Here is an 18,562-nt window from a genome sequence, read left to right as displayed (position 1 = left end):
AAAGAAATCAGCTTTAAAATAATAAGAAAATGTCAAATACACAATTATACAAGAAAATAAATTACAATTTAGCTTTATTTTTATACTGTTTAATTTTATATACAGTACACATATCATAAATACACACTTGTAATACAAAAATCTATACAAAAACCCAACTAATCTAACATCTATAAAAGGGGAAGGGAGATACTGAATTTCATTTCTGATACTTTTCTGTTTAAATACTTCTTAAGTTCCATTTTCAAATCATCATTAATTTTTCAAAAGAGCTTTGTGTTCACAGAAATACATTATTCAAGTATATTTTATGGAAGCAGTAAACCATTTCGAAATGCTGGTTACAAAGTCAAAACAAATAAGCCATGCTATTGAACAGAAGCAGAGGGCTCTGCTTCCCTCTGCCTAGAATCAGCTCCTGCCACATGAAAAGCAGAGCAAACAGTGATTCCAACCTTGCCCTACTAAATGCATCAGATAGGGCTGCCAACACACTGCACCTGCACCCTACGCTGTCGGTGTATCGGCTCTTGTTAAAAAGATAATACTAAAATACTCATTACAAATCTTACTTTCCTAATTTCTTCTTTATTCAATGGGAAAAACAGTACATTGTTTTCATTGCTCTTGGCACTGGATATACCTGAAGGAATAATTTAAACGACTGAAGGACAAACTGTATACATAATTTCTAAAGGATTTTGGAAGATTTTAATTCATTCAGTTATAATTTGGGTTTGACAGTTATCAATCACAGCATTAACAAGGAATACAAAATAATATTCCTCACCATGGTATTATCATGTTTTAAAAAGTGAATTGTTGAGGCACTAAAACATCACCTGACTTGCCCAAGGTCACAAAGGGAATGAGAAGCAGAGAAAAGCATTTTCCCTACTGCAAGTCACTGTACTAAAACCTATTAACAGCTTATGCTACCTCTCCCAACTGGCTCAGTGTAAGACACAGAAAATAGATGTGCTATTCAGGAATGTTTGTTTAATCTAAGCTGCTATAATTAATAAACTTAAACTTAAGAATCTATATGTTTATCACACATCATTTTTATTTTACAAAGGAAATATCATTATTTTGAATTATTAGGCATGTAATGATCCTCTTTAAATTTGACACAATTGATGCAAAAACATTGACAAGATCATTTTAAGCAAACAAATTCTTTGAAAGATGCTTATTAACATGATTTATAAAAAATACTCATTTTAGGACCTAGAAAATTCAGAAGACAGTAACACAGATGCAAATACATTAAATATAAATGGATTAAATCATCTTCTAGTGGACCTTTTGTTTTTTATGAAACCGTTCTAACAAAGCACTCATAATGTTTCCTGGTATTCTTTGGTGCTTGTCAATCAAAGCTTGAACAGCATTCTTCGTCTATTAAAAAAACAAAAGGAAAGCTGTTATTCAGTCCTCTCAGGAAGTTCTCACTCATCTTACCCCACTGCCCAATCTCAGTACACACACGCATGTTTCTCACATGGATCTTAATAAGCCTGAAACTACGGTCATCCAAGGTTAATTTCTACACCAGACTGGGATCTCCTTGAAGATGCACCTTAGAATTTCTCTGGCACTCGGGGCCGGCAAGTGGCATGGTGGTTAAAGGCGCTGGACTCCCAGATGGCCGACCACGGTTCAAGTCTCAGACCTGGTGGCTTGCTTTCTCACTTCCTCTCTCTCTCTGTCTCTCTCTGATCAAAATGGAAAATAATAATGATAATAATAATAAATAAAATTAAAATAAAATAATTCTAAAAAAAAAAAAAGAATTTCTCTGGCACTGAGCTCACACAGCCCCTGGGGCCTCACCGGGTCGGACTCCTCCAGTCTTGCACACAATAAACACTAAAATGAACTGAAGAAAACAAATCAGAAAGAAAAAAGTGGTTGTACACTTTTTAGGAGGCAAGTGGAAGATTTAGTTCTTTGCAGCCATCAATGAACTATGGTGTATTTTTCTTTCACTGCCATACTCACCAATTATATCGTGGCATGCAATGGGAAGAAGTGAGGAAATTACACACTCTAAGCTCATTATCTCAATTTCTAGACAGTTTCACAGAAATTTTAATTAAGTAAGAGTGCTGGAAAAGTCAATTAGGATAGATCAAGAAATCTTCTAAAGCTGTTTGTTTCCCATTATATTTCTGGCAGACCTCAGCAATTTTTACCTTAGAAATTGGCAATTTAAAACGTTTATGCACATATATAGTACATGCATGCACATACATTCAAGCTTCCTTTTCAGACTCTAACCTTTAAATAAAATTAGTAAGTCCCGGCTCAAAGATATATTTGGAAATATGCCTCACCAAACCAGTTTTCACATCTATAATGTGAGAACTACTTCGTACGTTATTATCAGGATTCAAGGAAACTGAAATAATGTCTTCCAGTAGTTAGGCCCGTGACTGATACACACGTTATACTCCATAAAGGATATTTCTAAACTTTTTAAAGAGATTTTTTGCCATAGGGCACATGTACTCACCAGAGAGAGGGACAGAGATAGTGAGAGGGAAAGTGAAAAATCACACCCCAGAGGGATGGTCACGCCTCAATCTCTTCTCATCCATTCTCCTCCTAGGATTCTGGGCACACGCATACACACATCTGCTGTGATTTTCAAGCCACCAGGTCTGGGACTTAACCTGTGGTTGGCCATGTGTGTCCAACAACATAGCCACTATGCCATCTGCTGGCCTTCTACTTCTAAACTTTCATTCATTCATTCATTCTGAAATATTAGGAACTCACAATTTAATAAGAAGAATCTAGTATAAAGTAATTTAAAAGTGATCATTTGTTATATACGAGAAGAAAGTGTTCAGAAGTTCATACTTGAGAACCCAGTTGGTGGCCAGTGACCAGAACTGGGTGCATAAATAGTGCACTCCTGAGGGGTAGGGACTCCAAGAACCTGTATGATTTCAAAATGACAAAGGCAGGAACATGAGAGTAAAGGACCCCAAGAAAATAGCAGTTGAACGAATGGTTGGAGCTCAAGGTATGTATTCAAAAGCTGGGTGATAGGTTGACCCCATAGTCTACTGACAGGGGAGTCAAATCCAACGTCACAAACCAAGGTTCAAATCCCAGCCCGAGTGGCTTGAAAAACATGTCTGGAACATGTGTGTGTATGCCCCAAATCCCAATTGGATGAAGAAATTGAGAAGGGATTGTGGTGTCAACATACTTTGCTAGGGGGTGTTCTCTTCCTCTCTCTCTCTCTCTCTCTCTGTTGGTCTCTCCTTGGCAATTGCATGTTCCCTCTAGTAATTAAAAATAAAACAAAACCCAAAAAAGCTGCATAGTACAAGGCTTTAAAATTACGTTTCAATTATATCATATAGAGAGCTACATACCACATGATAAAGTATAGACCTTGTTTAGTAGGAAATTAAGACATCAAAGAAAGACTTCTGGTGAATTAATATCAGGACTGTGTCTCAAGAAAACACAATTCTTGCCTCAGACTCATGCAATTTATAGGGTACTGGCCTCTAGTATTGGAAGCCACATGGTCGACTGTGGGTTTGGATCCCCAGGTTGGCCTGAAAACATGCTGTGTACACATTTCAAGGAGCTGGAGGGCTAAGGAGAAGAGATTGCGGCATGACAAAACTCTGTTGAGGATGCTTTTTTTCTTGCCCTTCCACTCCCTTTTCATGTACACTTATATTATCATAAGAATATACATATGGGGTGGCCAGCAGGTGACATAGTGGTTAAGGCACTGGACTCCACAGGGTTGACTGCAGTTCTAGTCCTGGACCCTGTGACTTGAAAAATCATGCTGGGCATGTGTGCTTGAGTGCTCAAAATCCCAAGAGAATGGAGGAGAAGGACTGCAGTGAGGCCATCACTCCCCAGAGGGGGTGATATTTCTCTCTCTCTGTCTCACTCTCTCTCAGTTCTGCATGTGCCCTATAGCAAAAATCTCTTCCTAAAAGAAAAAAATAAACACACACACACACACACACACACACACACACACACGTATATATAACCCTTGGAAAAATCATCCATGGCCCCTTCTCTCATTAAGTCCAACGACATTCTTTTAATCCTCACTTTACTTGACTTCTCCATCACCACTGGTCACCCCTTTCTTAAACTCCATTTACTTCTGGAACCCTCGTTCTCCTAGTTTTCCAATAGTTCTTGGTTGTTCCTTTTCAATATCCTCATTCTCCCCAAACCAGGCACTGACTGAACCTCCAAAAGCTCAGTAACCTCACCTATCTCCACAGCTGCAGTTACCGCCCACTGGCTTCTGACTCCCAACTGTCTGTCATCGGCCCTTCAGCTTCATACATGTACCTTCAAGATGACTGTGCATGAATGGTTTAATGGCACCTCAAACTCATGCTTAACTGAAGACTAAACCAGCATTCTTTTCTCCATACTTTGGCCTTTCTGCTCCTGTTTCAGTCAATGACACCATTATGAATCTGTCCAAGTAAATCAAAATCTAAGAGACATGCTTAAAAACTCCTGCTTTTCATTCATAATAGCCAGCCCACGGGCAGTACCCATTAGTTTACCTTAAATCTACCCACTTCTTCCTATCTTCTCTCTACCTTAATAATATGAGGAATCTTCAAAGCATTCACAGAAGATAGATATTATGAGAAAACCATGCATAGATTTCAAAATGTTTTTGCATCAAAATGAACATATTTTAATTGCACTTTTCCACAAAATTTCAAAGTGTCTTATATATCCACATAAAAATAACTGTATTTATATGTGGTTATGTGTGTATGTATAAGCACACAGAGAAAGGCAAAGAGACAGAAAGAGACATGGAAAACATGAAGATAGAACAAGAGAGTGATTAAGACTGAAAGAACTTTAAGGAAATAGCCCAGTGTCTTCTGTGACATTATTACAGTATAGGGGGTGGGGGGGTTAAAGGGTGTGAGCACTTGCCAGAAAGACAGAGAGAGAGAGACAGTGAGATATAACCCCCTGGGGGGATGGCCACGCTGCAATCCCCTCTCCTCCATTCTCCTCTCAGGATCTTGGGCACGCACGCACACGTGCCTGGCGTGAGTTTAAACCACCAGTTCAGTCGAGGATTCGAACTACAGTTGACTACATGGGAGTCCAGTGACACTGCCATTATGCCAAGTGCTGGTCCCAATTACAGTATATTTTAATGTATAATTCAACAGAGCTGCAAAATGGCTCTTGGCCACTATCAAATTTCTGAGCTATCACTCATTATTTAAATGAGGTTTCATTCCTACATGTAAATATTAATATGCATGCTAATAATCTCAAATTGTGATAATCCAAGGATCATTATGCTCTAGTGTTCACTTATTAATAATATAGAAGATTGGAAAATCAGAACACATTCAAAAGGAGAATGTCAAGTATTCTTTATTTAAGTATACTTTAGTTCAATAAATATCAACTTACAGAAAAACATATCATTTGTCCAAGGCGACAGTGCTGCTGAGTGGCACAGCAAGGATTAGATTCCAGATCCCTAAACTGCTACACAAGGTTTTTTTTTTTTTTCTTTTATCTTTTATTTTGACTATAAAATAGATAATATTTGTTAAAAAAAAAAAAAAAGTGTTCCTAACCCACTTACCTCCTAGTACACAGGCAGGAAAACTTTTTTAAAGAACAAAATAGAATTCTATCCTCAAGGAGAATGCAGTTGTTAGGGAGCAGCAACGAAATACGGTACATTAAGAACAAGAGTGTGTGGGCAGAAGCAAGGTCAGAGGTTGAGACCTCAGCCTCGATGCAAGGCTCCTGGAGTTCTTGGCGAGGTATTGCTTCCAGATGAGAAAACAAACATGCGGCGTGGAGAAGATGCCCTGGCCCTAAAAGCCAGGGCATGGGGTTTACATTCACAATGTAGGACAGAACTACATAGTGAAGATACTTGAAGAAGCAGCAGAACAACTAGAGGACAAGAAGGTGCACACTGCATCGTTAACATTCTCTTTGTGAAACTTCCTGCAGATCAACTGCTCCAAGTGAACGGTCTCCTTGCATGTAATACGACAGCTGCTTTAGCTGAACGCCCGTTTCGCAGTGACTGAACTTGGTTAGTCCAGTCCAGCAAGGTGTATTACAGTCATTCACGCCTTCTCCCCACCAGTCCTCTCTTCTGGGCCATCCTTGTGGGAGGACTTCAGGTCCTTCCTCACAGAAGCTCACTGTGGCTGTGTGACTGCTTTGGTCCATACAAGGTCAGGGGAGTGAGCCACTTCTAAAATGAAACTACAAGGGCTTCCTCGTGGTCTGCTCCTGAACTCTGCCTTCTACCACACAAATGACAACCATATCCCAGGGCTCGTTTCAGTGTGAATCTCAAGTAAAGAAGACATGGACTGGGGTTGGCCCAAACTACACACAGAGACATCCTGGAATCCTCCTGGTGACGGAATTCCGTGCCTGGCCTCTACCACCAACTGTCTATAGCATAACCCTCACCAACCAACCTACTGCCCGCAGCGACAATGAAAAATGTGTCCAGGTATTGACAAACATACCCTAGGGGGTAAAACCACCGATGGAGAATCACTGATCTAGAACGTGCCTGTAGAACATGTAAGGAAATAATAACATTTTCAATATAATAACTGAGAATAAAAACCTGTCCTAATACTAATAAAGAAAAAAAATTTACCTTTTCAGCTAATTCTTCTGCTGTTATTTTTGGATCGTATGGAATGGGATCACCTAAGTAAGTTCGTAACTTCACTGGAAAACCCCCATACATTGGAGCAAATGGATAGCGAAATTTTTCATAAAGCCACCTAAATAACCCTGTTTTAAAGTTAAAAAGAAATTTAATTGGTTAAATCTCTGCAAATGTAAGTTTCAAATGAATCACCTAAGATTTATAGAAAAGTATCAACAAGAATCACTTCCCTGAAATTAATTCAATAGTTTCTTAAAAGACCAGCTTTTCATCAATTCTAAACATACCACATTAATACAGGATGTTAATAATAAGAGAAATTGGGGGTGGAGAAGGGATACATGAAAACTTCTTGTACTTTCTGCTTAATTTTTCTATAACCCTAAAAATGCCACCAAAATTAAGCTTATTAAATTAAAAGAAGAAACTTTCAAAAATAATGAGGACCGGGACCAGCAGTTAGCATAATGGCTATGTCACTGGACTCCCATGTTAGTCGACTGCGGTTCACGTCCCAGACCCGGTGACTTAAAACTCACACCGGGTGCGTGTGCATGCGTGCCCAAGATCCCGAGAGAAGAATGGAGGAGAAGGGATTGCAACGTGGCCATCCCCCCTGGGGGGTGATTTCTCGCTTTCTATCTCTCTGTGTCTCTCTGTCTGTCTGGCGAGTGCACGCGCCCTATAGCAAAAACCTCTCCCCCACCAAAAAAAAAAAAAATGACTTAAAAACCAGTGACTATTATTGTGAAACAAAGGGTAAAGACTACAACAAAAACCTAGTAGCCAAATGATTCGCATAAAGCCAGACCCATAGCCCAGGTAAGGGAGCCGGATCCCATACAGTCGACTACGGTTCGAATGGGGTCCCAGTGACTGAAACCACAGGGTCATGTTCACATGTGCCCAAAATCTCAATAGGATGGAGGAATGGAAGAGAAGGGGTTGAGACATGGCCATATCCCACAGTGGGGTGTTTATTTTCTCTCTCTCTACATCTGGCAAACACACATGCCCTCTGGCAATTGAAAAAAAGGAGAAAAATTCACATGAATAAAAAACTAACTATAGGCCAGCAGGTGGAGTAGTGGTTAAGGGCACTAGACTCACACACAGTCAACCACAGTTCGAGTCCAGGACCCAGCGGCTTACTTTCTCACCTTCTCTCTCTCACTCTCACTCTGTCCTTCTCTGGTCAAATTAAAACAAATAAACAAATAAAGTTAAAAAAAAAAAAAGACTAAAAAGATAAAGCACACATTTATGTAAACATGAGGCTATAATACAACAAAACTAGAAACATGATTGTAAACTAGGAAAAATAAAACTAATGTAAAACTAATGTATCAAAGCAAGAAGCTACTAATGCTAATGGCCAAATCTAAAATTAATCAGGATTAAATAAAAAAGTGATAGTAAAATAAAATGAACTGTTGGAGTAAATGAAACAAAACCAAAACCATTATCAAAGGAATCCACAAAAGGTAAGCCACACAGAATACAGTCATGGCTTATACTGAATGCTGAAAACAGTGTTTATATATGGAAGAGATGATAAGACTCAGAGTAACAATGAAAAACGATCAAGCTAACAGAAGAAACACCAGATGTTAATCTTTGAGATATTCAACTTCAAAATCAAGAAAAGTAAAAAAGCAGTCAAAAACGATTTTTAAAAATAATTTACAAAAGTAAAATTTCTGGCATAGTTTCTGATTTGCCATTTAAATTTTGAAGAAATAGAAAATTAGAAGATAATTCTACATAGAAAGCTACATAACATCAATCTGCCTTTTTACTTTAACTTAGAAAAACTTAAGACTTAATTTTTAGCAGACTGGTTAGGCACTGTGCATGGGGAGCCAGATCCCACAGAGCCAAACTCCAGGTCAAGTCCTGGCCCCAGTACCTCAAAAAATATTTTGGGCACCTATGCATACATGCCCAAAATTCTGAATGGAGAAAGAAGGATTGTGGTATGGTCATGGCCCATTAAAGGACGCTTTCTCTCTTTGTCTCTCTCTCTGGCAAGAGCATGCATCCTCTGACAATAAAAACCAAACAAATATCAACAAACAGCAACATTATACATAAAAGAAACAATCACAACTTAAAACTCTTTAGAAGAGGATTGTATGCCAATGGGAACGCTAACAGTAATACTGCTAGAGATATAAAATATAATCAATTGAATATAACATACAAACCATAGGGTACAAAAACAAAGTTCGAGAATTTCAAAATGAAGACACAGTGCCGCCTCCCAGCACTGTGGTACGCACTCTGCAGATGAAGCTGGATCCCCTGTGGCCAGACGAGGTCCCAACCTCCACAGCTTGAAAAACAGGCCAGGGGTGCATGTATACCCAGGATCCTGTCAGGATGGAGACTCATACGAGAAAGAATCAGAGTGACCAGGCAAAATTGGAGGTACTTTCTCTTTCTTTCTCTCTCTCTCTCTTACACACCCTCTGGCATCAAAAGGAAAAAACCCAGGTATATGACAAAGAAAAAGCACATCCAATCATTGCTATCCCACGACTACAATAGATTGAAAGTCCCTTTTCCCCCAAATTTACTACTAAGGTGCATGAGCTCACCAGAGAGAAACAGAGACAGTGGGAGGTAAACTGAGAAACCACCCCCACAAAGGGGATGGCCACACTGCAATCCCTTCTCCTCTATTCTCTTCCTGGGATTTTTAGGTAAGCATGTACATGCACCCAACATGATTTTCAAGCTATTTAGGTCCAGGACTTGAAGTATGGTTGGCCATGTGGGAGTCTGGCTCCTTAACCACCATGCCTCTTGCTGGCCCCTAAAATGCTTATTTTTAAGTCTTTGTTTTTCCCCTCTAATTTTGTCAAAGGGCGTGTGTGCTCACCAGAGAGAGAATGAGAGAAAGAAAGATCAAGAAAAGTACCTCTCCGTTGGGAATGGCCATGCTACAATCCCTTCTCCTCCATTTCTCCTTTATTGCAGGATTTTAGGCACACATGATATGTCCAGCATGATTTTCAAGCCACAGGGGCAGGACTTAAACTGCTCGGTCAGCCATGTGGAATCCAGCTGATTTAATCACTATAATACAGGTTGGCACGAAAAGCTTATTTCTTTAATGAATAAATGAAAGATAGGTAATAAAAAATTTTCAATGTAAATATTAGTGTCCAAAATATTTTTAAGGTGACATAAATAAACAAAAGTAAATGATACCTCCTGAAATTCCTTAGTTCAATATTGTACTGTCATCTATTTTTAAGCTATAACTTCTCCAAAGTTAAAAAGACAGTATGTAAATTTTTTCTAAACTTCATCAACATGGTTTAATGCAGAAAAAGTGGTTAAGTGGCATAGAAATTCTAAAATCTCAACACAAATAAGCTTCAGTATATTTATGATAACAAAAGCATCTAAGATCTGCCATTACTTAAAACCAGCTATCATTTAGACTTTAAATAGAAAAACATCTAAATATTATATATCCGTTTTCTAAAGTTAAAAATTCAGAAGGATTCCTTGTAGGGTTCAAAAGCTCAAATGTTTTCAATATCACAATGAATTTACACGCCATATAATTCAGAACTTACTTGTTCCTCCAAGTGATCTAAATCCTTCTCGAATATTTTGTGTAAACATAGGAATAATGGGCTAAAGAAAAGGAAACTTTGAATTAAAAAGTAAATAAATTAATCAATTCAATGTCTCCATTGAGGCAGTAATGCAAAATTTAGAGGGCCTGTTTAAGATTATGACAGTAAGATAATTTTAAAATAAAGGCATGCTTGATAAGTGTGATTTATCAGACTAAATTGAATGTGATCGCTGGAAAAACAAACTGGAAACACTACCCTCCAGTGGTAACACATAATATTTCATTTACCAATTTTCTTGACATTCTACATTAACCTTTGAAACCTAAAATAGAGATCAAGGTAATCATTAACTTCATTAAATAAAAAGAAAGAACAAGATAAATTAAACTGGTTTTAGTGGGCTGCTGAAAAGTATGAAGAAAAGTTCCAAGACAGAGTCTCTGTAAAGGGGAACTTTTATAAATTTAAATTTTATTTTTTATTTTTAAGAATTATTTAATTCTAATTATCATTACCATTTTTAAATTTGCTACAGCACATGTGTGTTCACCAGAAAGAGACAGGGAAATACAGAGGAAGAGAGACTGAAAATGAGACAGTGAGCTGCCAAGCCCGGGACTCAAACTGCAGTTGGCCATGTGGGAGTCCAGTGCCTTAACCACCATGCCACCTGCTGGCCCTGACAGGTCTTTTTTCTTTCCAAGTCACCAGGAGCATGATTTGAACTAGGCAGTCTGTCATGAGATCACGTTCCCTTAACCACTATAATACAAGGCCAGCCCCAAATGACAGGTCTTGACAAGACAATGTCACAGAATAAGTGACACAGCATTTTCTGTGAGCCTATTAAATACAAAATGTTCAACATCGATAAAAAGTATAAGACTCATCATAAAAAAGGAAAGTTATACATGTTAAATAATTCTTTATGTTGTTAATTTTAAAGATGTCTGCCCACAAATTCGTGACTTTTATTTTTTCATAAATATCAATTATTATGACTTTGCATAATGGAGACCTTCAGTAAATGTCATAAAATAATGGATTATGTACTGAAGTATTGTGTAAGGAGATTATGCGATTGTAAATACTGAAGCAGATAAAATATCCAATAAAATGCTTTAAAACACATACAAAATATGCTGAATTAACTGATGTCATAAAGTAGATAAAACTCTGTATGTGTGTGCATGTGTACAGTATCACAACAGACCATCAGTATATGTCTAATACAGAACGACCTGCCTTAATGAGCAGCGTTCGAGATATTTAAGTAAGCTGATGTTGTAAAAGCCATTACTATTCGGGTATGAAGAACAATAAAACATGGCAGACTGAAGGGAAAAAGGTATAGGTATACCTTCATAAAACTTACTATATCGGAACCAGCAGTTGGCATAATGGCTATGTAGTTGGACTCCCATGTAGTCATCCATGGCTTGGTCCTGGATCTGGTGGCTTAAACTCACGCCAGGCGCATGTGCGTGCGTGCCCAAGATCCCGAGAGGAGAATGGAGGAGAAGGGATTGCGGCATGGCCATACCCCTGGGGGGTGATTTCTTGCTTTCTGTCTCTCTGATTCTCTCCATTTTTCTGGTGAGCACGTGTGCCCTATAGCAAAAACCTCTCCAAAAAAACTTATTATCTCACTTACAACAGATCGTTTATGTATTGTCTCTCTTCTTTTACCAAAGACGCCTACCACACTGACCGTGTTTTGTTCACTGCTGTATCCCTAGCAACTAGAACTGTGCCTAAGATAGATTCGATGCTAGTGTGATGCATGAATTAAAGAAGCAATGAATAGGATTGGTCTCATAGCCCAGTCTTTAAGAGAGCTGAATCACACGTGACTGACCAGGGTTTGCATCCTAGCCCAGTGGCTTGAAAAGAATGCCAGGCATGTATGCATGCATACGTGTCCAAAATCCTGCTAGGATGGAGAAATTGAGAAGGGTTTGCAGAATGACCATACTCAATCAGGGAAAGCTTTCTCCCTCTCTCTGTCCTTCTGGAGAGCACATACACTCTCTAACAATTAAAAAAAATTATTTTATCTTTTTTATGAAAAGGAATGAATAGGCCAGGAGGTGGTATGGTGGTTAAGATACTAGATCCTACATGGCCAACTCTCTGGTTCGAGTCCCAGACCTGAAGCCTTGAGAAACACACAGGGTGCAGGTGTGTGTGTACATGTGTGCGCCCAAAATCCCCAGGCAAGAATGGAGAAGGGGCCGCAGTGGGCCATCTCCCCTGGGGGTGATTTCTCATTTCTTCTCTCAGTCTCTCTGGCAAGCGCACATGTCCTATGGCAAAAATCTAATAAAGAAGAAAAAGAATAGGAATGAATAAACAGAGATAATGGTTCTAATGAATTAACTTATATTTATTCTCTGAATACAGAGATCAGAAACAAGCAGCAGTAATCTCAAAACCAGTTAGATAAAGAGAGAAGTTAGGTCTGAGCAAGGACATTTAGAAGAAAAATAGGGAGGCAAAGCATTAATGGCACAAAGAAATGTGGTATTATCTGTTGAAGATATTTTGTAGTTTTATCGACTGTACTAGAGAGAAATGTTCACTTGATGAAATATTCATTTTGTAAGCCAAATAATAATGTGATTGAATGTGTAAAATAAAATAAAATTTTAAAATGTTCATTACTAAAAAAAAAAGAGAGAGAGAGAGAGAGAAGTTAGATTTTTAAAAATTTTAAAAAGCCATCAGCTGGAAAATTTTCAATTTGATGGAATTAGTTCACAAAGCTAAAACATAAGAAAATAAAACTCTTTCATAAAAAATTCAGATTACAATGTAGGGTATCACCATTAGTTTTATAACATAAGAGGACAGCTGAAATTCTAATGCTTATAAAATGTCTTCAGAGTTGAGAACAAGAACATTTGCACAATAAGAACAGAACCCTTCCAGCCTGTGGATACACTTGGCCTCCTGAGCAGCACTGCTGGGTTTCTGCTATGGCCTTGCACGCTCCTGGAAATGTGTCCTGAAGTACGCGCTCAGTGGGGACCACTCAGGCTGAGCATCATTCTGTACAGAGCTCATTCCCGGAGCCTGGACTCTGGAACCACTCGTAGGAGAAAGCTCACCCTGGCAGGCCAGGTGCTGCAGGCTGAAGTCACAGCATGTGGCTTCTAAACTTTCCTCCAAACTGGCATCTTGAAAGCCACCTCACGACCTTGTGGTACATTCCTCACTGCTCTGCTCATGTCCACGTGGCACATAAGGTGGGTGCATTCACGACCTAGCATGCGATTCTGTTTACGCCTACATGGGTGTCTCCGTGACGTTTGCGGGTGCACACGGAGGGTGAGGTCGTACTTTTTATAACTATCCTTGGGCAATCGATGCAGCATGCTCTTGAAGTGTTCGTGCTGTCACTAACGTGTGAACTGTCAGACAAGTTACTTACCACTACTAAGGCTCCCTTTCTTCATGTTTAAAATGACAATAACATCAATTATCCTCATTGCTAAGGTTTTTTAATGCATTAAATGAGATAATACATACAATCAATTTTATTAAAACAAAATGCTATGTTCTTTTTCATTGGTTATTTATTTATTTTATTTATTTTTAAAAAAAGAATTATTTTAACTCTATTTTATTTTTATTATTTATTTATTTAAATTTGACCAGAGAGAGAGAGAAAGCAAGCTGCCGGGTCCAGGACTTGAACCACGGTCAACCATGTGGGAGTCTAGCACCTTAACCACCATGCCACCTGCCAGCCCCATGCATTGGTTATTTATTCAATTAGACTAAATGGACTAATTTTTTGACCCTTATTTAGATATGAAGATACCTAAAGATTCTTGTAAAAATTCTCATCAGTAATTCACAAAATAAGAGCAATTTATATTGTATAAGAAAGGCTGCCACATTCAAATGCACCTTAATATTTTCTACTAGTATTTTGTGAACTCACACTGACAATGTGGATTTTCCCCCTTAATTTCTGTTTCTATGTCACAATAAAATGTAGTTAATCCTGCAACAATGGTCTTAAATGTTTGCTCATAGCTTATGATAATTTTATAAAGCCTATTAAGGGATTTTCCAGAGGGGACATTTGTGCCATTTACGACTATATACACACGTTACTGGAGTGTTCCAGGAGCGTGGAAGGCCCCTTCGGTCTCGGACGTCAGCAACTCACTGTGAGATGCAGTCAGGGGCGGCAACAGCCCCGGTTGCCTGGAGTCCTGAACTGTGTGCTCTGCTCTGCGGCTGCTTGGCATGTCCCTTCCATCTCTGCATCTCTCTGTACCTGAGTCTCCTCCTCTGTAACACTGGAATAATTACATGCGCCGTCGCCTTCCTGGACAGGAACTCCAAGATGAACTACAGGGTGCTAGGGTGGCACACGATGATCAGACCTTTAATGCTGTCTTATGAATCCACAATGCTACATTTCCGTTAGCTGTTAAATTTACAAAACACTATTTCTAAGCTCTTTGAAGTTTCGTACAAGTCTTAATTATCTAGATTATCTTAATTCTCTAGAAATTCTGTTAAGGACTGGAAAAAGTTCTTTTTCTATTATCACGTCTTTCCGGCAATAATGTTGCTTTAAACTATAAATGGAAGGATAAAAAGGAATTAGAATCTCATGAAAAATTATGTGATTTGAAATTTATTTTACAATCTTAAACTTTTGAAGAAATAATTCTTACAAAATGTTAACTTGAAAAGTGAACTATCTTTGTTAGGTTTTAGCTTTTATCACTGCCTTCATATACATTATACTAGTTATTCTTAATTTTCTGTACAACTGCATATACATTTTTATATTCTGTATTACTCATATAAGTTTTTGTTGTCTAAATAAGCGCTTAAGGCTATGTAGAAAATAAGTAAAATATAAATTAACTTTATCACTATTAACGTAAATTATATTCAAAAGGCTCTTTCCACGAGTGTTTAACATTTGGTGTCTTTCTAAAAAGTCAATTTAATTCAACCACACTTAAAAGTCTAACCAATGTGGGTCACTTGTACTAGGGATTTAGAATATAAAATGAAAGCTTGCTCTTGGGGAGCTTATAATCTACTATAGGGCAGTACTGCTTAAATTACACTACTTATTTTTTAAAAGTACTACTTACTATTAAACACTAGGCAAGTACATTCACTCGTACTAGGATCACATTATTAAAGCACTAGAGCAGTGACTTACACATACAAGTGCATCAGAAAGAGGGCCAGCAGGTAGCATGGCGGTTAAGGGTGCTGTGCTCCCACGTGGGAGCTGGCAGTGGCATGGCGGTTAAGGGTGCTGTGCTCCCACGTGGGAGCTGGCAGTGGCATGGCGGTTAAGGGTGCTGTGCTCCCACGTGGGAGCTGGCAGTGGCATGGCGGTTAAGGGTGCTGCGCTCCTACACGGCCTACAGCAGTTTGAGTCCCGAATCTAATGGCTTGCTTTCTCATTTTTTCTTTCTCTCCCCCACCTGCAACTCTGTCACTCTCTGGTCAAATTAAAATACATAAATAAAGTTAAATAATTCTTTAAAAAATCCATTAGAAAGAATAGCTCAATCATTCTATTGCATTATAAACTTTGCAATTAAAACATGAAGAGAAAACATCCCCTTTTCTTCAAATACTGCTCTCAGGTTAAAATAAGTCATCCAAAATCTCTTCTCTTTTTAGCCAACAGTCCCTTGGGGGAGATTTCTCTCTTTCTGTCTCTCTGTCTCTCTGTCTCTCTCTCTTTCTGGTGAGCACATGTGCCCTATAGCATAAATCTCTCTCTAAAAAATAAAAATGAATACATAAAAAATGTATAACTGAAGGAATATGTAGTTATTTGTACAAAATTACATATCTGGTTTAAAAAAGCTAGGTTTTGATGCTCGGACAGGGTCTCACTGTGCTGCCCAGAGCAGTCTCAAGCTTCCTACCCTACCTTAGCCTCCTCAGGTCAGTAGAATCACATGTACATGCCACTGCATCTGGCCTTTTGGATTTTAAAATGTAAAATAAAATCTACTGGATATCTGCCAAATTTCCAGACTAATTTATTTTTTAAATGGCTTCCTAAGCACAAGGAGCATTTCTCTATTAGTACCTCATCTACGGTTACATATACTAAGTTTGTTTGTAAGTAGTGCAATCAAAGTAAGTTCTTACATACTTCAGATCACTAAGCATTTTCTAGTTTAAGTAAGCTTTATAATGATAGTTAATTCTCTACAACTCACCACTTTTGCATCAATGGCAACCTGTGCAAAGCCTTTACGATTACCCCATACGATGCTGTAGGTTTCATCGCTAATCAGGGCTTCTCGGACTCCACCTGGTGAAATAGCTAACAAGTGACCATTCCTCAGAATTTCCACACATTTTTCTCTTGGTCCATGTAGAGCACAAAATACATCAAGTAATAAACTAAACCCTGTAAGAAACAAGAGCACAAGGAGATATCTTAATAATTGCTGTTTGTCGTTCAATTCTTTTTTTTTTTTTTAGAGATTTTCACTGTAGGGCGCGTGCGCTCGCCAGACAGACAGAGAGAGACATGGAGACAGAAAGCGAGAAATCACCCCCCAGGGGGGATGGTCACGCCGCAATCCCTTCTCCTCCATTCTCCTCTCGGGATCTTGGGCACACACGCACACGCGCCCAGCGTGAGTTTTAAGCCACTGGGTCCAGGACATGAACCACGGTCGACTACGTGGGAGTCCAGCGACATAGCCATTACGCTAACTGCTGGTTCCCTGTCGTTCAATTCTTTAAGAGCAAAAATCATCACAACCTACGTAATTTTCTTTTTTTTTGGAGAGGTTTTCACTATAGGGCACGGGTGCTCACCAGACAGAGAGAGACATATAGACAGAAAGCGAGAAATCCCCCCCCAGGGGGGATGGTCACACTGCAATCCCTTCTCCTCCCTTCTCTTCTCGAGATCCTGGGTACGCACGCACATGTGCCCGGCATGAGTTTTAAGCCGCCAGGTCTGGGACGCGAACCGCGGTCGACTACGTGGGAGTCCAGCGACATAGCCATTACACTAACTGCTGGTTCCCAACCTACGTAATTTTCTATCTGTGCTTAAATCAGTACACATTTTTATTTAAAAAAAATCAACAATAACTCTTCAGTTTAACAGTTAAGATAAGTTGGTTTTTGCTTTTTTAAAAAATTTTTTGCCTAGGACATGTGCACTTACGTGATAGAGAGGGAAGTGAGAACTCACCCCCCAAGGGGGATGACCACACCACAATCTCTTCTCCTTCATTCTCCTTTTAGGATTTTAGGCACATGTGTACATATACCTGGCATGATTTTCAAGCTGCCAGGTCCAGGACTCAAACTGTTGTCGACCATGTGGGAATCCAGTGCCTCAACCAACCATACCACCCGCTCGCTAATCCCCAATGTGAGATAAACATTGTTGGTGAAGTAACAGCTACAACTTGCTGACGACCTGCTATCTGACTGTTACACAGTCAAACTCTTCATTAAAACTCCAAACAACCTTGGAGAACAGGAATTCTGTTCATTTTAGAGTCGAAGACATTTGGGCCCACAGAGAAGCAGCTTGGTCCAAGTCACACGCCTAGAACATGGCAGGACAGAGATTCCAGTCCAGATAGGTCTAATGCAAAGCCCCTAGCAGTACATCTCATAGCCAAACACGGTCTCATTAGAGCAATCAGGAAAGGTACCCTATTGACAACCACAGATCTAATCTCCCCTTAATGCTACGTAAGAGTCACTTGGGACCAGCATATGGCATAGCAGACATGTCACTGGATTCCCAGATGGCAGACCACAGTTTGAATCCTGGACCCAGTGGCTTGAAACTCATGCTAGGCATGTGTGCATACATGCCTAAGATCCTAGAAGGAGAATGGAGGAAAAGGGATTGTGGCATGGCCATTTCCCCAGGGGATGATTTCTCACTTTCTCTCTCACAGTCTCTGTCTCTCTCTCTCCCTGGAGAGTGCAAGGATCCTAAGGCAAAAACCTCAAAAAAAAAAAAAATCACTAAAGAGGCCAGCAGGTAGCATGGTAGTTAAGGCACTAGATTTCCACACAGCCAACCATGATTTGAGTCCCAGACCTGGTGACTTGAAACTTGGGCACATGTGTGCCCAAAATCCCAAGAGGAGAATGGAAAAGGGATTCGGGAATGATTTCTCACTTTCTATCTCTGTCTCTCCAACGAGCACACTCATCCTAAAGCAAAAAAAAAAAAAAAAAAAAAAACTTCTCAAAAAAAAAAAAAAAAAAACCGGCC

General features: G+C 39.1%; 1 protein-coding gene across 4 annotated transcripts in view; it reads right to left on the bottom strand.

Annotated features, from left to right (window-relative positions):
* Window positions 1-568: 568 nt before the first annotated feature.
* The window catches only part of TMEM68 (transmembrane protein 68), a 61,927-nt gene continuing 43,933 nt past the window's right edge, over window positions 569-18,562 (bottom strand). For 3 of the 4 annotated variants that reach the window (XM_014589977.2, XM_006140889.3, XM_027773770.1), the window contains 4 exons: window positions 16,521-16,714; window positions 10,291-10,351; window positions 6,686-6,825; window positions 569-1,401 (listed from right to left, as the gene is read on the bottom strand). In XM_014589977.2, the coding sequence (XP_014445463.1) occupies window positions 1,297-1,401; window positions 6,686-6,825; window positions 10,291-10,351; window positions 16,521-16,714 (500 nt within the window). In that variant the 3' untranslated portion in view covers window positions 569-1,296. The remainder of the gene's footprint in view (window positions 1,402-6,685; window positions 6,826-10,290; window positions 10,352-16,520; window positions 16,715-18,562) is intronic. The other variant, XM_014589986.2, reaches the window with a different exon arrangement.

The sequence above is a fragment of the Tupaia chinensis genome, unplaced genomic scaffold, assembly GCF_000334495.1.
Source record: "Tupaia chinensis unplaced genomic scaffold, TupChi_1.0 Scaffold000046_3, whole genome shotgun sequence".
Taxonomy (NCBI): Eukaryota; Metazoa; Chordata; class Mammalia; order Scandentia; family Tupaiidae; genus Tupaia; species Tupaia belangeri.
This window is presented reverse-complemented; position numbering and strand designations above follow the sequence as displayed.